Here is a 25,376-nt window from a genome sequence, read left to right on the forward strand (position 1 = left end):
AAAGAAAGCCAAAAATACGGTTCATCATGTGACTCTTCTTCCAGCAGGGGATACTATTTGAAATGTTACTTGATAGGCTTGGAACCATTTCCATTGTATTATGAACAGTATCAGAGCTCGCTAAAATCTTTTCAGTATTCCTGCTTTCATTATACTTTATCAGAGATTGCATAAATAAAATCTCTTTTATTATTTAACCATTTTAGCTAATTAATATATAAAACAAAACTGTCAGGTTCTTTGAGACCATTTATGAGCATGTTATTTTGTTTGGACCTAAAAGGAATACACTTCCAACAACTGCAGATCTTGATCAGAAAGAACTTCATTAAAAACAAAAAGGAAAAATCCTGTTTAACCTAAAGCCTGAACGACTGGAGAGAGACACACATATTTACCTGGAATAGAAAAAGGATTACACCACAGCACATCTATTTGTATTTGATCACTCCACCCGCTCTGTTACCATCAACATCACATCACAATTTCTCCCATGGAAGAATTACCCTCCATTCTTTCCTAAGCACTGAAATACGAAGAACAGGTGTTTGGATTTAATTTCAGATGAGAAATGCAGCTTTTTGGCAAGAAACAGTTCAGCAAATGGAGAAGGCCAAAACGTGGAGATTTGCTGGGCTGAGATTTGCTGTGTTTACTTCCAGCAATGTGACACTGGCAAGTCTCATTAATAAACACTAACTCAAAAATGGAGATGGAAGTGATCAGATGAATGCAGATCCTGGCTCAGGTCAGAATTTACAGGGATGAGACCCTTCAGAGTATTCTCAGCTCTGCTGACACACAGAGAAAAACTTCCTTTGCTTTAAAGGATTTCTTTTCAAATTAAAATGAACGAGTTAGAGCAATGCTAAATACTTTGTAACACTAAATGCTCAAGATTTAAGGCTTGATTTTGTGTCCTCTAAACCCTCAGAAGACAAAGGTTTGACTTCACTGCTTTGTTCAGATCTGTCCTGCTCTTGGGGTGTTTTTCTGAAGGTCCTCTGCATCAGCCAGAGCCTGAGCTTGGACATGTTGGACACCTCACAATAGGGACAAACAATAAGTTCAACTTATCACTGGTAATTCTTCAAACCAGAAGGACATATCATGCATTGTGGCTGAAAAATCATCAGGATTAAGATTGTCAGTGTACTACAGCTGAATAACCAGTGGCATAGTTCCTAACAATTACACAGAAAGAGCAAAACAGAAAAAACCCTACTCATAAAAACAAAACAAGGAGAAAAAAAAAAGCCAAAATGAAAAGCAAAAAGCACAGAACAATAGTCTATTTAACTTAACCTCTTGAACTTTATCATTAGGCTTGCTGTTCTATTGTTGCTGCTGCTTTAACTTGCTTGCTTTCTTTCTGGAGCTTACTAACAACGCTCAAGAAGTCAAACATCCTTCAGAGTGAAAATACAATGATAAGAAATAATAATAAAAAAGAAATAAAGAGCACGGGTCAGCAAATGTAGATTGTATTGGGAGCCAGGCACCATTCCCAGCTCTTTCACTCCATGTAATTAAGGGCAAATCTTTTCACTGCTCTAAACAATTCAGTTCTTTCTCTGCTGTCTCCTTATAATTATAATTTTTTGGCAGCCCAAAGAATAATATTTGTATATCCTCATACATACACACACATGTATATATATACACACACTGCATGGCACTGAAGGGCTTCATTTAAAAGCTATAAAAATAATAATCATCATCATCATCATCTGTTGTAGTTTAAATAATTAAATAGGAAATAGCCTTAGCAGATTTGTTTTAGAGTGCTAATAAATGAAAGCTTTGGGAAAAAAATCAGAACCACCCATTTTAGCTCTAAAATCTCACCAAAACCACTGGAAGCAAAACCTCTCAGAATCAAACCACACAAAATAGATCCAAATGTGTTTAAATTAGATCTATTTGCCAACATATTTCAACTACCACAATAAACACTGCTAACAGACACCCATGGATTTTATTCCATAAACACACTGATGAGCTTAAAGCAATTAAATTGAACTCATATGGGAAATTCATAAAGACAAAGAACACCTAACTGTCAGGGAAAAAACACTTCTGAGACCACAGGTATTGAATTTGTAACCTTTCAGCTCTGATCCTTGAGGAGAAGGTAGTTAGAATCTTCCAAGGACGAGCACAAGAACCAAGACTGACAAGAGGACAGGTGGATAAATGAGTTTTAGTGGTAGTGGTTTTATGGCCGTTCTTTTTTCCTCTCAGGGCTATCAATCTTCCCCCTTAGATGAAGATGCTTTTGTCCCTCTGCCATTCTGCACCTTTCTTCCCTCCCAACTTCTTTCAGCAACCGACCTCACCCAGCTCATAACAAAACTAAGGGCTCACCTGTTTTTAGCATCTATTCCAGAGATCAAAGAGGAGCTTTGGTGTCTGAAACCTTCAATTTTTCCAGGTTTGCTGACACATCCAATAGATGTGTTACAACGTCAACCTCAGGTGGGTCCTTCCATTCCAGGGTTATTCCCAAACAATTTCAGTTGGTTGGAGACTGGTTTTTAAAAAAATTGTATGACCCAGGTTTTGTTAGAGCTCAGTTTTCATCTACATCCCTTCCCTATTTTTCCTTAATAACAGGTAGAGGCTGTTAAACAAAGGGATGGCTCCTGGACTACAGATCACCTGCAGCACTCACCTTTCCACCCTCATCAAATCTTCCCACATGAAAAAACCATTCTCGAGAGCAGAACCAGGTTGGCATGACCACAGTAGGCCCATGGGAAGTGAACACCTAGGGAGAAAAGAGAGGAAAAATTCCATTCAGTTAACAAAATGTCAAACCCAGCAGCTGCTGAGGAACAAAGCAGACCTCACACATCCACCTGAAGTTATGCCTATACCCTTCAGCAATTTTGAACACAGAGAAGAGCCAGTGCTGGAATTTTAGCAGGTGCTTAGTGTTGGAAGGGCAGTGTAGCAGAATCTCCCAGGTGCCACAGCCCAAAAGGTGAGTCTGGCTCCTGCTCCATATTCCATGACCTTCTTTTCTCCCCCAAGCTGCAACTGAAAACATTTTTCCATATTTAAAGTATTACACTGGAGCTGGCACTTTATCAATAATGATGATGTTAATATGGAAGTGAAGTAATTGAGAAGAATTACAGAAAGTTCAAACTCTTAAACTGAACCCTACATTTTCTGAGCACTGATTTTTTTTTCCATTTCATATTCCTTATACATATATTAAGTATGAACTTTCACTGGTCTTTTATTTCTGCCAAAGACACTTAAACCCTAATGAAGCTTGGACAAGTAAAATGCGATTTGTTTTAAACATCACCTGAGTATTGTGGATTTGCTACCCAGGGGTACCTACAATTAAAGGTTTTTGGAAAGGAAGAGCTTTAAGTAGAGAAAAGGGAGTAACTATTAAGTTCATCTCTTCATTTGTGACAGCCAAGAACTATACAAATGGGTCTTTGAAGCTTTAAACAAACTTGTTGCAAGTATAACTGTGAAATAAGCCAGAATGTGGATGACAGGAGGTAAACTGGTTCTTCCTTTTGCACAAGATGAAGAATCCAGGCAAAGGGGAGACTGAACTTGTCAAACACAAGGTGCAAAGTGAAGCAGGAGCTTGTGCCTGCTTCCAGCAGAGACACAGGAACTGCAGAGCACACCCTGGGCCACGAAGGCAGAAAAAACCAACTTCACAACTGCTGTCAGTCAAATGGCAGTGCTCATCTGTAAGCTGACAATTTCATGTTATACTGGTAATGTTCATATTCCTGTACAGCTTAAATGAAGAGTGTACATTTGTCACATGCATCTACATTTTAAAGGTGCTCCTCTTGATGTCAGCCTGAGAGAGCTCCACAAACTCTTACGTTTGGCCACTTCAATTTCCACAGAAAAACATGGACTTAAAACCAAATAAAGACATTTAAAACAATTGTCCAAATGAATTAAATTAGAAATGCAATCAAAATATGGCAGATTACCTACTCCCACTTTTCTAACAGGCATTTTCCCAAACTTCAGGTGAAGCACACAGCATGCCAACAGAACTTCCCTGTCCCTAAAAGAATCTTGGGGTGACTCATTTTCATCCAGACACTTCAATTCTAGGCTCATATTTAATCAGAACCATCCTATCACCTAATGTCTTAACTCATCAGCAGGTTGTCCAGAGATGAAATACTCCAGTTCAGAGGTGTTAAATGTAAAATTCTCCCCCTAAGAGTCAGTGGGAGCTGAAGGAGTCAAAACAAGCCCAGAAAAGCAGAGCAGCCTGATTACTGAGTACATGGTTATTAGCTCCACATTAATTACAAGGGCAATTGAGTATGGCCTGAACCAAACAATGACCAAAGAGTAATCCCAAAAGAAAACAGCAGCGGGGAGAAAAGCCAGGCCAGAGGGCATTGCATTGAATCTCATTTCTGAAAGACACAAAAACTTCAAAAGAAAGTCTTGAGCCCGTGGGTACTTGTGAAATGTGTCTGGAGAGGCCAGAATGGCATTTCCTCCGAGCTGCCAGGTCCCTCGGGGATCAGGAGTGCACTTCACCTCAGAGCTGGGGCTCCCAGCCATCAGCTGTGCTCTCACGTGCCAAGAGCATCCCTCCCAAACACCCCAGACAACACTGACACAGACACTTCAGTGAAACCAGACAGAATAGGCTATTTCACAATAATAAATAAGTATATATCAATATTTTATAATAAATAGTATTATAATATTATTTATATTATAATAAAGATATTATTAGATTGTAGTATTTATTATTATTTAATAAATATTTAATATATTACTTTTCTATTAGCTATATTATGAATTTATCTTATTTTATAATAAAAACAATTATTTTATTTATATTATTGTTATTATGAAAATTTAAAAGGACACTTCCAAAAGGCCCTGATGTTAACACATGATGATTTTACAGCAGACCATCACACACTGCATCCACTGATGTCCCTCCTAAATCCAGCAGTGTTCTGTGGCTCACTGTCCATCTCAGCAGAGACACCAGAGGAGAATCACACGGGCAAAACAGAGACTGATGATGGCACACATGATTTCAGGATTTTGTCCTTCAAGGAGGTCTTTAAACCTGCACAGCACAGCAGCTGAGAGCCAAGGAATTGGCAAATAAACTTTTCCTACATGAAAACTTACAGTGCAACATCAAAACTGACTCTAGGGAATTTATTTGTGCTGCTGTCACAAAGGACAAATTCACACTACCTTTGCCCTGCTATGTAAGAATAACTTTTGTGAAGCTGAAATTCTCTTTGTTGTTGTTGTCAGCTGAACCTCCTGATCCAACAAACCATAAATCAGCAATGCCACCACACAGGAGGATGTAGGAAAGCAGGGCACCAAGCAGAGAGCACTAAACCCTTCTCAGCAGCAGTAGAGATGATCCAGAAATAATCTCTAAGCTGATGAAACTGCTAGAAATCTCCATTTACACCACATTTACATTAATTAAGAGCTCTCCCACTCATCCTGCCTCTGGCTGCACACCCCAGTCACAGCACTGGCACTCTCCTGACCCCAGGATGGATCAAAGCACTACATCAGTAAAAAGCCATTATTTTCCTTGTTTCTAGTGTTAGTTTTCTACAGCCTTAGCTCTCTGAATCAGTTCACTGTGGGGTCAGAGCAGCAATACCACTGACACACTGGAGAGGGAAGGAAAAGCTTTGGAGAGGAAAACAAACCCTCCCTTCTTGGTCACTGCCCACAGCTCGAGTCCAGCTGAAACATAAAACTGAATACCCACTCTGATGGGAGGAGAACTGGCCAGGAAAAACACTAACAACTGTTCTGAAACACTGAGGCATCTGCCAAACTTCTGAAAACCACCTTGCAGAGCTTTTGAAATTTTATCTTCAAGCGAAAAAAAATAACCTCAACCTTCTGCACTTTGGAAATTCTATATTTCACCTCGGTTTAGTCTGATGGGAAAGTTTCCTCTGTATTTCTTTTTTGTCTATTCTTGTCATAAACTCTTGCCAAGGTGTTAAAAAATGGTCAAATTGCCTTATTCTGTGATAAAAACTGCAATTTCTCACTTTGTGAGACTGACACTCCAGATTTTATCCATAAATCTTTTAGATAGCATGGACTGGAACGAGAGAAACAAAGAGGACATGCTAGTCTTAACTTGACAATCAATCAAAAGCAGAATTTGAATGATGGTGCCATCAACTATGTTTAGTTTTCTTGGAAATATCCTCCAACTGTGCTTTACAAATGTCTTGTGTCACCTTGGAACACCAGTGGGTTTCCAGACCTCCTTGAGGAATTAATTCAATATTCTGAGAGCAGGTTGGGCCTGTGAACCTTTCCCACACAGCTGGATTGAAAGATTAATGTTTATTAATAATACTTGTTATTAATTACAGAACACGGTAGGCTGTAAAAAAAATCTAAATATTGAATATTTCATGTTAAAAACCAGAAGATGAAGGTATAATCCTGTTCAAGGTTTGAATTCCTGAAGAAGAGTGTTGTCATAACCTATCTCCATCTCCACATGATGGGCACAAATTCCTATTTCAGCATCTTATTTACTAAATTATTTAGAACTTTTATAACTAGCTGGGTTTATTCCAAGGATCAAGTAGCAAGTAATTGAAACTGGTTTGTTCTTGTTCACTGTTTGGCTATCGAATTACATCCAACTGTTACACAGATTCTCTGAAAATAAATCTAAAGAGCACAAAGAGCTGATAAAGTGACTTGCATTGTTGTGTCTCAAAGCTGTCAGCAGCACATGGAACTCTGGTTCCCACTGATGCTCAGCCCAGGCCATGCCAGAATTCAGTGCAAAACCTCAGTTCCAGTACAGGGAAAGGCATTTGTGTGTTTACAGAAACTCCTCGAGGAAAGTTCTCTTTCCTGAAGCAGCAAATCAAAGTCTAACAGCAGTGATAAAAGCAGATATGCAGATGGTGAAACAACCTTGTCACACCAGATATCATCGTGCCATGCAGGACACACAGGGGAAACCAGGCAGCTCTCAAAAGCAACAGATTTAATTTAATTTAATTTAATTTCTCCAGGAGCTAATTCCCCAAAACACACCACACATTTAATTCTACTTATGCTACAGCATTTTTCCAAAATTATATCCATACAAATCAAGGATTTGACACATTTGTTGAGACAAATGAAGCTTTCAAATATCCAGGGGAATACACTGACACTTTAGAAGGTGAAAAAGAAAAGAGAACAAACCCCATGGGGAGGGCCACAGTGATTCTGTAAGCACAGCATGGGCTGAAGGGAATCATTCCTGACCTTGAAGCAGTGATGAGTTAAGATATCTGTGCATTAATTCAGCAATGAATGTACCAGGACCTTGATCCTGAGGTGTACCAGGTTTACATCCACAATCAGGTAGTGTGAGACCAGAGGTACAGAGGGTAGGGAAGGGAAAAAAAGACTCTTCCTACTTCAACAAAGTACTGGTCAAAGAGGATTTTTCAAAAGAAAATAACTACAATGAGCTTTATGAAGCTTTTAGGAAAAGTTTGGAAATTAGGAAATTTGGAAAAATAGGAAAAATGACTCCATGCAGTAAAATAAAGCATTCTGCACCAAGAGGTTGTCTTCTTGGCTTGCTGTTTATGCTGAGGTTTTACTACAAAAGAAAGAAAATCTGCTTAAAGTCATATTGGCAGGTCCTAAATTGTGATTAGAACAAAAAAGCAGGCAGTGTGGAATGGATTCCATGCAGTTGGTTTACACTGCACTGAACTGCTGTACCCTTTCCTGGGCCTGTACAAATAACTGCCTGTGTCACCTCATCACTGCAAGCCTCCAGAGCAGCTGAAAATCCTCCTCTAAGGAAGCTGGAATCCAGCACAGCAAAAAGCAGATTATTGAAATAAACCATACCTTGCCTCTCTGTGCAGAAAAGCTGGTGTGTACACAAAAATTCTGGTGCAGGCCTGACTGAAAATCAGTGGGATTTAGCCTTCACAATCCCAAACTCTACTAAGCTACAAAACTAATCAAAAAAGAGAAAGAGAGTCCTGAGAGCTGCTAATGCCAGTGAAAGCAGAGAACATTCAGCACCTCCAAGAAGGTATTCCTGCTCCTGGAAAATTTATGACCTACAGCTCCCTGAGATTTCCTCTGGATCTGAAGCCTGAATGGAGGCTGGAATGTCTCAGAGCTTGCAGGAAACAGAGCAGAGCCAGTGAGAGGAGCTGTGAGGTGATGCTTTCTCTGAATGCAGAGGGCACAGTAATGGGAGGAAAGCTGGGGGAGAAAAGCTGAATTTTGCTGTAAGAACCTCCCTGGTTCCTCACAGTTTATTGCATTTCCAGTGCTTTTCACCAGGCCATTCACTTTCAGAAAAGTACAACAGTCCTCTTTACAGCTACACAACCGTTATATCAAAATACTAATTTTTTTTATTTTTTTTTTTTTTTTTTTTACAAATAGCATTCCCTATATGAAATAAAATTTTCATAGCCAGTCTCTGCAGTGAATCCACCACCTGAAATGCAAAGCAGGGTGTGTATCAGCAGGGCATCACCTCCTCCTGACATCTCAGAGCCCCACAAAGAATGAAATGCTGGGTAAAGGCAGCATATGGCAGGCTGCTCTTTACCCTCGTTATTAGATTCCCTTAAAATTTGCTGCTGAAAGCAAAACTGTTTACAAACTCGCTGCAAGCAAATATATTAACTTTGGGTTTCCAGTCCAGTTCCTATGGATGGAATTGGCTGTGGCTTTGCTTTTTGGGAGGCAGCTCCTGCCAGCCCCATTGTGTGGGATAATTGAGGGCCGGCCACAGGGCTGAATATCTCTGCTTTGTAGCTGAATGCCCAAGAGCAAGCACCATTCTTCTGGACGTTTTTAGAGCTTTTCCCTGCTAATGACGATGAATTAACCTACTGCTGAAGCCAAAACAATAGCTGCATGCAAAGGAAACAGCCTGTATGATTGTAGCATGTCTTACAGCTTTTTTTTTGGGGGGGTCTGTAGGCTACTAAAAGTGGTCTTTACAAAAAGTTTCTCTAATTCTTGGAGGTTTTCCAGTATTTAAAGAGTCAAGTAGTTACAATGGAAGAATGACTCCATGCAGTAAAATAAAGCATTCTGCACCAAGAGGTTGGTTGTCTTCTTGGCTTGCTGTTTGTGCTGAGGTTTTACTACAAAAGAAGGAAAATCTGCTTGAAGTCATATTGGCAGGTCCTAAATTGTGATTAGAACAAACAAGAGATCTGCTAAGAAACAACACTGACCAATGCTCTCGCAAAATAAGTCCAAAAAATTACCTTTCCATTTGACTTGTGCACATGCACATTGAATTTTCACAAGATGAAAACTGAATTTGGCTTTTATATTTGTGATTTATTAGACAGCATTTAACAGATGACAATATAGACAACAGAAGTGTCTCACTTATGGTGTGGCTAAAAAATAAAACTATCCTGCTCTTAAAGTACTTGATGCTTATCCACAATTAACAAGCTTCCCTAAAATGTGCTGGCAAAGAGGAAAACAAACTCCCATAAAATTCAACACATGAAACTTTTTTACATGCCAGCTCCCAGAATTAATGTTCAGCTGAAATGTGAGTAAACCTCCTGGCAAATCTCAGCTTCAGCAAATTTTAAAATGCAGGTATTTGGAGAGAGAAACATGAAATACTTCTGAGTGTTCAGGATTATCTGAGAGTGCAACAAATCCTTCATACTAATTCTCTTTTTCAAATAAAAGCTCGTGCTATAAAAGTTTTATGCAACTTGGAAGTGGGGGACACATGACCTTCAGTTAAATGAAAGAAATACAAGCACCTTATAAACAAGCACCAAACTGTAGGGAAGGAGATCACTTCTGAATTTGAGAAGTTCAGCTGTGTGCTAATGTACATGCAAAAGACCCACAGGAGAAATATTAAATATTCATGCAAACTCGCTGTGTTTATTCCAATATAAATTATATTTATTTTGTGGGTTTTTTTCTCCCTATAGACTTTTACCCTTTAGAAGAAGGCAAAACAGAAAATTTAGATCAGGTCTTAAACTACAGATTCTGATTATCTGATTAACAGCTGCAATAGAAGAATGTTTTCTTTAGGAAATCAAAGCAAACTTTAGCCTAAATCTCTCCCTCATGTCTTCCATCATATTGCAAGTCTTTGGGGAGTATCAAAGGACCAAATACATTCCAGTGCCTTGAGAGTGTTTGATTTGAGTTCTGCAACCCTTCAAAAGTGTGAAGGGGAGAACAAGGCAAAGACAGAAAATAAAAATGTATTTTAGAAAAATAAATGTCACTGCTAGTGCAGAAACTGTAGCAAACAGCAGATTTTACAGGGGGAAAATTTAAGATCTCAGGGTCTTAGCTTTCTGCACACTGTCTCTAATCTTCTATTATAAAACAGATACATACTGAGAGTAAAAAACCCATCACCTCAGCAACAGCTTTTAAACACACACACATTTTTGATAATGAAAAGGACCCAATGCATTCATCCAGATCCCAGTGGTCTCTCTCAAGAATTTGTTTTTCAGCAGTGCAGGAGACACAGCTGGGAAGACCTCAACCAACCCTGAGCATTTGCAGAGATAGAAATTAAGTGCCCATCAGTCTGTAAATTCTGAGACAAAGCAGAGCTGAGAGCACCACAAAGCTTTCCCTCCTCTCTGCAGTCTCCTCTTTCAGCCTCCCCAATAATTTGTTAATGGTTTTAGATGTGGGGTTGGATTTTTAGGTTCTTCCCCTGCTTCCCAGCCAGAAACACAACCAACATTTCATTAATTTGTGACTGAGTGCAACCTCCAACCTCTCACAGCATGGGCAGCTGGAACTCACACTGTACCTCTGGGTGTGCATCACCTAAAATTCATTCCTAAAATTCCTGAATTTTCATTCCTAAAATTCTGAAATTCTTCCTGAACTTGGCATTTCCAGTTCCTGCTTTGGAGCAGTCCTATAATTAGACAATTATAATTATCCTCAAACTGATGGAATTATTTTCTCCACTAAGATTAAATTAATTTTTAAAGAAATCATCTCTAAAAAAGTGGTTTAATACACAATAGGAAGCTGATAATAAGCAAAGTGCAGCTAAAATGATCAAAGAATTAAGAAGAATTCAATTGTGCTATGCATATGAAAAGGATTTTTTACATTCTTTTTTAAATATAATCTTCTTATCCTGTCCTGCAGAAATATTCACACCAAACAGACAGTAGATATTTACTATATGGCCCTCAGCACCTACCATCAATAAATAGTAAGGGCATCTGCATTAAAGGGTCTTGCTGTAATATCAGAGAGAGATATAATAACTATCTAATGGAAACTAACTGAATCAGAATAGAAAATGTTGATTTTTCATTTGCCAAGAAGCTGAAAATCAGTGGAGGAAACAGATGCTACAATAGTACTTAATGCAATTTAAAACTTAAAAACAGAGCAGCAGTTTTGGTTATACTGAACCATGGCTGTAGCACCAGCTGGGAAGGATCTGCTAAGCAGCTCTTGTGATTTATATCTTTGAGAGCTCCATGGGTCACTCAACATAAACACCCTTGTTTGTCTCACACATCCTGCTAAAAATGATTAAGATTTAAATGAGGTTTCAGGTCTGTGAACTACAAATTCTGAGAAAAGGTAATGTAACACAAAAAAAAGCACAATAACAATGTGTCTTTAAAATACTGTGGTTAAAAGTATTTAATAATAATTATTTCCCTGTCATTCCTTCACAGAATTTAGATAAAAGCTTAATTTCTCCCAAATTCCCTAAAATTAGAAACTAGAACTTTGTGTGTGCTGCTTGTTTATCATGGTGACAAACAACTACAGCTTTGAAACTCAAGTACAATGTCAGCATAAAAAAAGATCAAAAGGAATGAAATCAGATTTCCCCATAGGGCTTTACCCAACTTAGCTTTGTATTAAGTAAAATCAGTGTATCAACAATGAATTCCTATTTATTATAAAATATATATTATAATATCTTTTTGGAAATGGGGATCTCTGCCCTTTTCAAAACTGCATTTCACAAGCTGATCCTACATGAAAACAAATCCCAGAACCAGAAGGATCTGTACAGCAGTAATGAAGTCCAAGTTCTAAAATCAGCAAAATCTCAGAAAAAATCTTTTAATCTGATTCAGGAAACCATTCCATCAGCAGGCAAGCTGCAAATGTTCAAATATTTAACCAGGTTAAGACATTTTTATGAACAGTAAATTTGCACACATGCACATGTGTTATTCTCCCCCAAAAAAATTGTTTTGAGATTGGAAGGAGAAAAAACCAGCTTTTTTAAAAGAAATTGATGAAAAATGATGAGCCTCTTGAAAAACAGGTTAATTCATCTATAAAAGACAGCTATTTATGTTGTGATGGTCACTCACATCATATCCACCAGCATCAAGTCATCTATTCTAATTTGAATTCAGGAGAAGAGCAGCAAGCTGTGATCTCCCAAAACTGGCTGAAGCATTTCAGCCTCACAGCCAATATCATGATAAAAACATCATCTTCAACAACAACAACAAAAACCAAAACCCAGAAAAACCAACAAAACCCCAAACCAAATAAACAAACCCACAATAACCCCACAAACAAACAAAACAACAACAAAAAAATGCCATACACAAAAAATCCCCACCAAACTTAAAAAAACTTCAAATACTGCCAAATACCGCCAAAAGATGATAAAACTAAAGAGGTTTGATACCGCCAGGACTTGTAAATTCAACTAACACTGTGAAAAATGGCACCCAGTGGGCTCTGAAAGCCTGTCTGTGTCAGTGTAGGGATGGTCACTGAGGAACCAGCCACAGAGGAGGAATTCCAGCTTGGCCTCAAACCTCCAAACTCAGCAACACCATTCCTAAACAGAAAAAATACAAAATATTGCCTGGCAAGTCCTTCTTGCTAATGCAAACGAGATGAGACATTGCCACGTTAATGCTCATGGAACATGAAAAGTTGTCCTGCTCAGCCAAAATTTCAATTTGTTTTCCTACTCCATTGAAACATGAGAAAACTTAATTTTAGGAGGATGTAGAGAATACAGTGCTCTGATTTCTGCTGCTGTTTGTACTGTACAGCTGCCATGGGGGTGAGCAATAAAACACCCTCCAGGCTGATCAGAACTTCCCTTGGATCCCAGAGACCCCAGCAGCAGAGGAGCAGAGGGAAGGATCCCACAGCCCTTCCACACCCTCTGGGTGCTTCCCTGAGTGCCAAGATTGCAGCAGTGCAGCAAGTGTGACACTCCAAGCACTTGAATGTGAATTGGGCTGTTTATAATAAGCTCTTCCCTTCTCTTGCAAGGGGAGCTTCTCACATGTTTCATGCTGCACCACGATGCTGTGTTTATACCAGCTGCCACTTAGGAAAGACACAGAGCAGGTTTATATACAGTATCTGCAAAATGTAAAGTTAATAAGTGTTACCAAGCAGCTGGACAGTGTTTTAATGCAGTGGGAGATGGTTCTGTTTCCACTTCTATCAGTGGAAATCTGGACTGCCTTCGCTGACTTCAGTGGAATTGCTGCATCCAGTGCACAGCTGATGGGATATTTGTATTTCTGATCCAGCCTAGCCCTCTGCTGCACCTCCAACATCCCCTGCAGGCTGGCAGAGGGGCTCTGGGAGGGGAGAAGGGGCATTAGGTGCCCCCCCAAGCCACATCAGGGAATCAGCAACATGAATTCATCACTGGGAAAAAACTCATGGTCATCAGGCCCAGAACAGAAACATTTCTGCTGCAACATTTCTGCCCAAACCCCAAATCATTTGGACATCAAGATCATACCTGAACATTTTTAAGGAAGTATAAATATTTTAAAGCACAGCTGCAATTTTAAAAATCCCATTTTTATACACACTGAGCAAAACAGAGTAAATATACTGCTTCAGCTGGAACAGACCTACAGTGATCATCCTGAGCACTTCAGGGCTGACCAAATTAAAATATGGTTTTGGGGGCACTCTCCAAATGTCTCATCAACACTGACAGACTCAGAGGACTGACCACCACTGTGGGAAGCCTGGTCAAAAAATAACAGACACTTTTATTTGAGCATCACCAAAAGATGATTGGACAAGTTTTACTCAGCCTCATCATATTACTTTGGATATTTCAGTGACAGGCTAGGCTTATTCTCAGTTTCCAAGTTGTAAAGTTTCCAACTTGCAAGCTTTCAGCCTGGATACATTTCTGCACATCCTCTCCCTTGGCTCATCCCTGTTAATTCCACTGGGCCCCACTGGACATCCCAAACCGTGTTCAAATATTTAGGTTGAGCCATTTATGAACAGCAATTTTGCTGCACATGTGTTATTCTGCCCCACAAAAATTGTTTTGAGATTAGAGGGAGAAAAAAGCAGCTTTTTAAGGAAAAAATGGATGAAGCATGATGAATGAAAATGGATGAGGAATGATGAATGAAAATGGATGAAGAATCATGAGTGAAGAATGAAAAGCCTCTCAAAAAACAGGCTGACCTGATCCTCCCTGAGTGCCTGGTCCCACAGCAGTGGGACCAGGGATGAGATGGCACTGGGAGCAGTTTGCCTCTCGTGTCACTCACTGTCAAATGCCTGAGACTTTCCTTCAGGTAACACAAAACAATCCAGACATCCTTTGAAGAAAAAGGAAAGGGATATAACAAGATCTTCAAGAAAATTAAAAGAAAGAATTAAAGAAAAAAAATGGAAAAGACTCAAAACTTCCTCTGCTGTCACAGCTGTTCTGGGCTTTGAGTTCTGTTTAAATATTGTTCAGTCTAACAGTCAAACGTTGAGAAGAACATACAGCATTTGCTGAGCAACAACCACCACCCCTGGACTCTCATTTCTGCTGCACCCTGAGACCTTCCACCTCCTCACACAAATTGAAGTAAATAAATAAAAGGAAACTTTTAAGATCAGTGTCATGATCTAAGTATTTCTGGCAGAAGTACACTAATATAAGCTGTAATACTACAGAATTAGTTAACAAAATTCTAGCTAAAATAAAAGCTTTTGTACCTTAAGGTGTTCGTTTGTCCTTGGAGGTACACAGAGCATTATCAGGAGAGCTATCAGTGATTTAAACCAGCTTATTCATGTTAAAACCACCATGCTTTCCCCCAAACCCATATTTTTGCTAATCATGGCACTTCACAGAAATTGCAAATTTCTCTAGCTTTACTAGTAGTTTACAAAAAACTAATCTCAATGTTCACTGCATTAAACTGTGTATAAATCAGAAGTGCTATGAAAGCAGAACGGGTACATAGAGACAAGTTTCTTTTACACTGCAGTGTTTTAGCAGAGGGAACCAACTTTTAAATCTCAAGTGAAGTTTTTCAGTGATGAACATTGATACAAAAATTTGCTTTTCAAGCATATTTCATTCCTTTCATTTTTGGTAAATATACTGGGTCAATGTTGTTTTTGATTGAATCAAACAATGCATATTTCTGACAAGCTTAGAGTTTCACTCATTTTTTCAGTCTTATCACCTGTTGTCACAATAGCTTTGTCATTCTATATTGTTCTATACATACTAGACATAATTTCTTTTCTTTCCAAGACAGACTTACCATTGCTAAGACTAATAAGGTCAGTAATTGGTATTGTCCAAGTCAACATCCTTTCTCATTAGCCAGCTGCAAACTCAGGATACCCTCAGCACTGCAGCTGCTTCACAAATCCAACCACAATTCCAAACATCAACATTTCAAACAGCAAAAGAATTTAAAATCCAAATCCATTTCATATTAAAAAACATAATCTTGTCAGGAATGTCCTTCGTGTTCTAAATATTTCCATTTAGCCAGAATAAACCATTCCCTGGACAAAACCAGGGAAGCAAGGCTTTCTAAAGCAGGAGAGAATGAAAACCTTTATGCTGTATTTTTGAAGCCATTCCTGAGGATGCAGTTTTAAAACCAGTCTCAACCAATCCAGTTAATGTTTCCCAGCTCCTGCAGGAGCCCTCAGACAGCAAATGGACCCCACAGCTTTACAGTAATTGTGCAAATGTAGAAATGCATCCTCTGCTACTGTGTGGGCCTGTGCTGTAATTCATTTTCAACAGCTGGAGCAAAGCATTTCTTTGCCATTTTTTGCTGCTTTTCGTAAACAGGAGGAATTGTCCTGAAAGCCACTGGCCTGTGTCCCACAGCTCCAAGGCTGTGCAGCCCTCGTGCAAAACTGACCCTGGTGCCCACCAAGCCACTCTCACCTCCCTCCTCAGCAGCATGGGGGGAAAACAAGGTGAAAAGCTCAGGGGTCAAGATAAAGGCAGTTTAATAAAAACAAAAAGTGAAGGCTGAGCGTGGAAGCAAATTAAAAAATAGGAAAAAGATGATTTATTCTCCATTTCGCAGTAGCAGGGAACGTTTGGCTGCTTCCTGGGGCCTCAGTACACAGAGAGGCTGCGGTGGAAAACAAATGCCTTAACAACCAATGTCCCCTTTCTTTCCTGTGGCTTTTATCACTGAATCACTGGGTTGCAAGAGACCTTCAAGATCATTGAGTTCAACCCAGCCCCAACACCTCAACTCAGCCCTGGCACCCAGTGCCACATCCAGGCTTTGTTAAACACACCCAGGGATGGTGACTGCACCACCTCCCCGGGCAGCCATGCCAGAACTTTATCACCCTTGCTGTGAAAAACTTTTTCCTGATATCCAACCTGTATTTCCCTTGTGTGCTCTGGTTGTGTCAGTGCTGCCTGGAGACAGAGCCCAGCCCCAGCTGAGCACAGGCACCTTTCAGGAGCTGTCACAGAAGGTGCCATCACACTGTGGGAACATCCCTGGGCTCAGCCAAGGTCCCCTCCCAGCCCTGCAGGAATTTGGGATCCCTGCTCAGCCCTGGCCAAATCACAGTGTGATATCCAAACCAGCCCAGATATCAGAGCAGAACAGTGAGGAAAGGGAACTGCAGCCCAGCCAGACCCAGCACATGATTGATTTGTACATGAAAAATCTTCTTAACCAAAGGGCAACGCTCTGAGGCTGCTCTGGTTCTGAGTGTTTGCAAATATTTGAAGGTATTTTGTTAGCAGCTAATGGCAGTGAAGAAAAGCATGACCACACATTCTGTCCTCAGTCAAGAGGAGTAAATAACTTCCCCCTAAACTCAGCAAAAGACACAACATTGTGCTTAAAAACTCTGTTAAATAACTCTCATTTTGGTGACAGATCACAAGTTTCAATACTGTAGGGAGAAAATACCTAAAAGAAAGGCTCTTGAAACTCACAGATTATTTATGGCACCCTTGGGCATTTCTCTCCTGGTCTCAAAATTAAAAGAAATTGTTAACACAATCTTCTGATCAAAGAGCATCACTGAGTAACACAACATAAATTTTGCTTGTTGTGTTTGAAAAGGTACAACATTAGTGTCCTCTGGGAAGAAAAGAAAAATAATCACAACTAAGATTACAAAAGAAAGAATCAAAGATAAAAGTAGGCTAAAATTCAGCTCTGCTGGATATGTCCTCAGCCTCCTCTGCAGATGCCCCATAGCAAAAATGCCCAGACACTGCTCAGGTGCAGGTGGCCAAAATCTCCTCAGGATGACAATTGTAGCTGTTGACCAGTATCCAGGAAAATCAAATTAAATTCAAATTTCAGTATGGAACAGATAACTGAAGCAAAATGAGGAGAGCTAAGGAGGGAAATGGAGCAGGGGGGAAGGTGATGGAAATTAAAGCACCCTATGAAAGGCCTTTGGGCAGGACCCAAAAACTGTAGATAAGACTGAAAAATGAACAAGGCTGGGGACAGCAAGAAAAGCAATGGCTTATCTTTGCTTCCTTTGATGCTTTAAGTAGAAAACACCCCAGATTTTGCATGGGTAAAAAAACTAGAGTATGACAAGAAATAGCTGTTGCTTTCATCAGCTTATCCCATCACAGCAACAGTTCAGAACACCCCAAATTTTGCCCATCTACACAACCCAAGGAGGTGATGCTGTGTGTATGGCTAATACCTTTCAACATGTTCTAACACGTAACTCCACACTCAAGTCTAATTCACATGAAGTCATTTTAAAGAAAACAAAAGTAACATGATACACCAATTTATTTTATAAATGTCTGCACTTACAGAACATGTGGATTTGTTTTAAATTTAATCTACACTGTTTAACTGATGAATTTCCTAAATCCATCCTAAATTAGGCTACATCAAATAGAAACCTGTAAATACATTTTCACACTCTTTGCCCAGCTGTAGAGATTTTAGAATATATCAAAAATATATTCTTTACAGATTTCATACAATACATGGAAGATGAAGAGAATAATTTCAATCATTAATCAAAAATTGCTTCTTGCCATTAACATTTGCTCTTTTTTGGTGTCACAGAAAGCAGAAAGTGCAGAGGAGTAAGGTTTCTATTTGTCTTTCCATAAACATTGCCTCTCAATGGAATCTGCCCCAAGGTTAAGGTCCAGCCTGGAATCCCCCCCTCCCCTGCCTGAAGGAATTGGGATACTGGTCTGAAATAAGGGTCACAGTAGCTGCTTGGGAAGAGGTCCCAGGGGATGCACTTGCACAGAATATAGATTTGGCATGTACCAAAATAAATCCAACCAAACAGAAAGCTTGTTCACAGTTCCGCCTCATTTCGTATTCGAATATGGACCACATGTTTGGGGATTAAGCTGGTGAACCCAATCTGTCCCTTCCAGGAAACAGCAAGGAAACAACTGGGCTACAGAACTGTCAATTATTTCATACAGACCAGCTGTGCACCAAGCTGAGCCCCAAACACAGCCCTTACTGCTGGAAGAACATCTTCTGTAACGGGAGCCTGAAACACAGAACACATTGAACTGAACCCGTTATCTTCCCACAGGAGGAAAAATCCTACACTTTAATACTGCAGAGAGGACACCCACAACAATACCCCTTCAAAAATCCCTTTTTAAATTTTAAAATTAAAAATTTAAGACTTTATTTACTGGGATTTACTATATTTGATCACTTCATATAAGAAAGAATATAAGATGGGGAAATTGCACTTGTCCCTGCTACACTGACTTCATTGCTGCCCAAATGATGTTTCAGCAGACAGCAAGCAGACCTCTATGGAGAAAACAGCCTGCCAAATTCTAGAGTTACAGGTTAAAAAACCAGACATGAGCAGCACAGGATTCATAAATCTCAGGCAGCACTAAATTGAACTGAAGTTTATTTTTCTTTTTGATCTCACTCAGCAGATCAACCAGGCTTTCCCAGTGATCAGTGCCTAATGCATTAAAGAAAGACACACAGAAAAGCTGACAGTTTTTATAATTCATTTCCAATACTGATGCCTTTTTTTCAGGTCTTTTCAAGAGCTGATACTTGCCCATGACTGCAGAGGTGCACAGAAAAGATGGATAGGAAATCCTGATGGGGAAAAAGGTCCCCATCACTTCTAAGAAAGTAAATGTTAATGTTTTGAGTAATGTTAATGACTTATGTTAGTTGTGTTTAATCATATATGTTTTGTAAAAAGCTTCTGGGCAGTGACAGCTGGAGTAGGAGTTACAATCTTGTTTATAAGGGACAAACTTGTTAAATGAACTATACAAAGAAGGCAATGAAGTCTCAGCTAGGAGTCAGAACAGAGTGGGGGAAATAACCACCTGTACAATTCAGGCAGTTCCAACAGCCTGAAAGCAAAGCACACTCACAAAGCTGCTGAAAATGTCTCTTTTACACCATCAAAAGCTGATTTCTGGATGTGCATTCACTTCATTGTTTGAAGTTTCCCTGTAAAACTTGCCCTGTGACAGTATCACAGGAGCAGGGCTCAGCTTCTCCAATCTCCTTAAAACTTGCACAAGAAAACTGCACTTTTTAGCAGTGGAGGAACCATCTGGTCCTTCAGATCACTTGAGTGACCACTGAGACAAACACTGCACACATACACCCTAATTGTGATTATCTAACCAACATCCCACAGCCAAATGGGCCCATTTCAGAGATGCCAGGCTGGCCATGAGACCTCTGTGTTTCTGGATAGGAAAATACCTGCAGCAACAAAATCCAACTATTGAAGTTCTGTTCCAGGCTGACACTGCAAGACTTTGAACCTAAAGATCCAGTGGCCATGAGCGTTTTCACTTACAAGCAGAATTGCTATCCATCAGACAGGTGCTTTTTTAAAAAATCATAATAAATGCTTCAGGAATATGCTGATGACAGAAAAAGTCAACAGTAAAAGTGCACACCTCACTTTCCAAAATCCCACTTTTTGTCTGCACTGTTTGCATCCATCATGTACTTCCCAACCTATAACAGAATTTTGTGATATAAGAATTAATCTGAGACTAATACTTTACTTTAATAGAATAAAAAGAGAATACTTTAAATAGAGTATCTCTTCAAGAGATGAGGTAAATATTTTATCTCTCTTAGGAGCCACAGCCAGTGCAATTCCAGCAGGTCAGAAGTCTGCCTGCTCCCAGTAATCAATACAGAGCTATCCCTGTGCCTTTGGCAGCTTCCCCGTGCCCCACTGTGGCAAGCATGATCTGAAAACTCTGAACATAATTCAGTATTGAGACAGGAAAAGAGATTAGAAATGAAAATCTTGTTCAAAGTTGATACTTATGCCAGACCCACCAAGTTGCTTAGAGAAAGCTTTATACAGAGAGTTAAAGCTGCTTTGTTAGGCAGCTTTAGAAATATTTTGAGCTGTGGGAATTTCTCCCCAGTTTGCCCTTCTTCCCTCCCTTTTTTAAGTAAGAACTTGCATTCAAGGCCAAGCTTCAGAAATCATACAGGGCCACTAGGTCATCTGCATTACAATGCCTGATTCAGCATGTATTTATATCATAAATTATGTCTCATTATAAGAAACTACTTCCTGTCAAAATGGAAGTGCTCAATTTTGACAGTTAATTTATATGCCTGACCAAAAAATAGACCCCAGTAAGAAACTAATTAACTTAATTTTATGTAATGTGGAGGCAGAGGGTACAATTAGAGAGTGATAATTTTATTATCTGGATCAGAAGATTATTTTTGAATAGACAAAGAATGGTCCTACATAGCTATAAACATATAAATGGTAAAGATCCTGGACTAGTAACCACATCTGTATTGGTTACATTTGTATTTTAGTAACAGTTTGTTTTTTCTTTATGAAATCTACAATATTTACCTTAACAGTTATAAGCTGAAAGTTATCACAATTTTTATCTTAGCAAACTTTGGCTTTGAAAAGAAATATTGGATATTACAAGTTATATTTTGTATTGTTCCCTTCCAATGTAATAGATGACTTCTAGGGCCCTGCACTGCTCTTGCCAAAGCAAAGGAATGCAATGTGTAAATACAACAAGTTACATTGGTAACATATCTGTGACTATAAACACATCAGTGCTGTCCAGTTTCATTTATAAAAATAACTATAATTGTTCATAACGATGGAAATTACAAAATGCCCTTTTCAAAATGTGAATTATTTCTCAGCAAAACAGTTTCTGTAATTCTACAATAATCACACTACAAAGTATCTAAATTTGAGACATCAAAATTAAGTTTTTATATTTTTTTAGGAATATTTCCTGATTTCTACAGGTCTTAACTTTGGTCTTAGATGCAAACAATAATGCTTCAGAATACCAGCACTTGCAAATAGCTTGAAAATATAAGCAACACTGATAGATTTCATTCAGTGAAAATGACATTAACTGTCAACAAACCAAGTACCATGAATGAATCAGAATTCCTCTTCTTTATTAAACTCTCCTAATCACACAATCACTGCTTGTTAGGACAAGTTCCCTACACAGTCCTTCTGTCAACAACAAATAATCAGCTTCACCCACCTGAAAATTCAGATAAACTATTAGGACTAATAATGGGAAACCTGCATAAGTCCAGTCTTTGTCTCCCTTCAAAGCGTTTTGAAGCAGATGAAAAGCCCCAAGTGGACTCGACAAGACTGAACTGTGTTCTCATCTGCTCACTTACCTCTGTAAGGCACACACATTTTGGCTAGGCAGCCACACCAACCATTCCCAGCTGAAAACATGATCCATTTGCATCTGACAACCTTTTACTTGCCACGGGAACATCGGAGTTCTTGCATCCACTTCACCAGAGGCAGAGGCAGCACTCCTGGACACGAGCCTGGGCTGTGTCTTGAGACAGAAATCTCCAGTACCAGCAACACATCAGAGCCAGAGATGGCTGCCCCATCCCTGGGTGTGCCCAAGGCCACCTGGACGGGGCTCTGAGCAGCCTGGGACAGTGGAAGGTGTCCCTGCCCATGGCAGGGGGTGGAACTGGATGAGCTTTGAGGCCCCTTACAACCAAAACCATCCCAGGGTTCGATGATTCTACAGAAGTTGTTCTGTACCCTTGACCACCCATGGCAGTTTCCCACATTTTATCACAGGTGATAGACCTGGGATTCACATACAGTGGACTTCAATTCCTCACCTGGAGCTGTGCATCTTGCCCTAATCCACCCCTAATTTTTGCTGCAATTGTGAACCCTGCACGCCGAGGTTCTGCTCGTCAATCTCCCTGCCACAGTTCAGTGATGAAAATCAGAGCAAATCCATCGTGCTCCTCAATACAAAACTGAAGAAGTCAGCTCAAATTAAAAATGTCATGCACAGAAATGCATTTCCAAGAGGCTAGCAGTGCTTTTTATAGAGGATTATGGAACAAGGCACCTCAAGCTGTGATGATATTAAAGCAACAGCACAAACTGTAGGAGAAGAGCTTTGCTGAAAATCTAACGTAAGGGCAAATTCCCAAGATTAAAGGATTTGAACAATGAGCTGCCAAATAAGGCTTCTATGGGTATTTACAAGATGAATTACTATTTTAAAATCCATACAGAACTTCCCTGTGTTGCCCAGTGAAAGCCAATATGGCCATTTGTCCCATCACTCACTCTAACAGCCCAGTCAAACCCTGTCCCACGAAAAACTACAATATTTAACGGACCCCAAAGGCAGAGATGTCTCCTTTCTGTGGGAATGAGGCATGAGAAGCACATTAGAATGTACAACTGCCAGATCCTCAAGGCCTGGCTTTGGATTCTACATAGCTGCAATCACAGAAATGACAGTTGGAATATGTAAAACTGAGGAGAAAATAAATTTACTGGAACAAACCAAAGTTTCTGTAGCAGAATAAACATATCCAGTAATTCTGATGTTCTGCTGCCTGCACAACATAATCAGAAGAAGAATTTAATTAGAGAGCTGTTAGAAAGTAAACAAGAGCCACGTACCCACATAAGTGCTTTTGTTTTCTGCTCTACAAATGCAGCATTTAAGAGGAAAAGACATTATTTGCATATTGCCAAAAAGCTGACAGGAGCTATTACCAGTACTCACTGAGGTGACACAGTGTCCAGGTCTAAAGTTTCTATAATAATAGTTCCTAACTGAAATTATTCTCTCCTGTCAGATTTAATACCTCCAAATCATCACCTACATTGCATAACTTCCTGCTATTTCTTTCCTACCTTTCATCCTGTTCTATCTGAAAGAGAACATTGTAAATGCTTATTTCCCCCGTATTTACTGGGAGATTTTCCCAATTTCCCAGTAAATATACTCCATAGCTTTGCTGTGTACCTGAAATGACACATATATATGTGCATATATGTACATACAAACATCTGGAAAACACCCAGTGCCTGCAGCTGCAGAACTGCATCTGCTGCCACCAGTTGTTTGGATTTTTTATCTCGACACTGGGCTCAGTACTACCCTGGATGCAAGTAGAAATATAATTTGCTTTTGATTTTTGAAGAGCTCTAAGAAAGTTAGAAAAGCTCTAAGAAACTTCAGTGTGCACCTCTAACTTTTGTTAGAGCCTTTGAAGCTCTCAGCAATGTTTAATTGATTCATACATTTCCATCCAGTTCAGTAATTCAGAGGTTAAAGGGGAGAGACCAGAGGAGGAGAGAGACTTCAGCAACTTCTTGTCAGTATTGAATTGTAAATAAAGGTTTAAGCCACTCAAAATTCTATCTTTTGTGCAGATTTCATAAAGTCTTCACAGATACCAATTAGTATTATTCAAGGGCTACAGGTGTCTCAAATTCCTTAGATGCCCTGGTGATTTTAAAGTGCTTTTAAATGCATGTTTCTATAACCACTGTTATGCTTTCTAAACAAGCAAATTAAAATTCCATAGGTTAGGAAGGCAGGGATTGGTTCACTTCAGTAGCGTTTGATGCCTTCCATTTTCTGAAAATCCATTTTGTTAGGTAAGACTAAGCTTCCATTGCATGAAATGCTTCACTTTTTCTTTTTCTCCCCCAAATACTTACCTCAAATTAGCTCTACAATTTCCCCAAGGAGCTTCTCAAAAGTGGGTACTTTTGATTTAATCCAGGGGCATTGGTCTAATGGAGGGCACACTGAGCACACACATCTTCTACACCCCCTAACAAAACTAAAGCCAAATTACAATTTATTTTCTAAAGGGAGAAATCACTCAAATTTCCAGGTGTAAAACTGATTTCTTTAATAAGGAGGAGTTAAATTCTCCTATGCCAAATAAGAAGTAGGAATTGGTAGGAAATAAACAAAATAGATTAAAACTAATGTTAAGAGAATGTATTTGGATTATCTGTGAATAAATCAATTAAATGCCTAGAGGTATTTCAGCAACATGGAGGTGATCAATTTATTTGCAAGATAAATTGGTAGTATGTATTTTATTCCTCTGTATCAGCAGCAATCTTTGCTAGCAGTTAATAAAGATATCTGCCCTTTTAGAAGTGTTTTCTTCATACTTGCTTGTTCAAGAACAGAACCAGAACCAAAACTCATGAGTTGCAGCTAACATCAAGCTAGGATCAGCTCAAACGGAAGGAGGAAAAGAGAAGGAAAAACACTTGTGTGGGTGATGCTTTGAAGTTTTTCAATAGCCAAATGTCAGGTAGGTTTCACTCAGTCCAAGAATATTGTAAATTCAGACACATGCCCACTGCCAGCTCAGTGTCCCACATACCAGAACAAAAGGGCTGAAAAGGTACAAAAAAAGGTATCAAAAGGGAAGAAAGGTACGAAAAAAGGTATCAGAGCAAAAGGGCTGAAAATGCTCTGTGAAATCACTGCCTACCTCACCTCACTTGTGAAAAGCCCTCACATCCTCCTGTGGCTAAAACTCAAGGTGGACATTTGCCCCCAGCCCTGGATTCTGCCTTGTGCTGCTTCTTTCCCTCTGAAAGGAATTCTTGTGTCTTCCTGGAAGCCTTTAGAGAAATGTGATTGTGAAAGTGAAGCCAGACAAACAGTTGGCATTGCAGAGAAATCTGTCCCCTAAGCAGCAGCAAAGAAACACAACATGCTCTGTCCGCCTACAAAACATCTTTATATGGTTTATATACAATATGATATTTAGAAAAGACATTAAAAACCA

The 25,376-nt window shown here is 39.4% G+C and overlaps 1 protein-coding gene across 10 annotated transcripts in view; it reads right to left on the reverse strand.

Moving 5' to 3' along the window:
- Nucleotides 1-25,376, reverse strand: part of B3GNTL1 (UDP-GlcNAc:betaGal beta-1,3-N-acetylglucosaminyltransferase like 1) — a 99,117-nt gene that overhangs the window by 27,745 nt on the left and 45,996 nt on the right. For 9 of the 10 annotated variants that reach the window (XM_064395957.1, XM_064395959.1, XM_064395960.1 and 6 more), the window contains one exon: nt 2,675-2,770. In XM_064395957.1, the coding sequence (XP_064252027.1) occupies nt 2,675-2,770 (96 nt within the window). Of the gene's footprint in view, nt 1-2,674; nt 2,771-22,424; nt 22,564-25,376 lie in introns of those variants that run through there. The other variant, XM_064395967.1, reaches the window with a different exon arrangement.

This window comes from Passer domesticus, chromosome 20 (genome assembly GCF_036417665.1).
Source record: "Passer domesticus isolate bPasDom1 chromosome 20, bPasDom1.hap1, whole genome shotgun sequence".
Lineage (NCBI taxonomy): Eukaryota > Metazoa > Chordata > Aves > Passeriformes > Passeridae > Passer > Passer domesticus.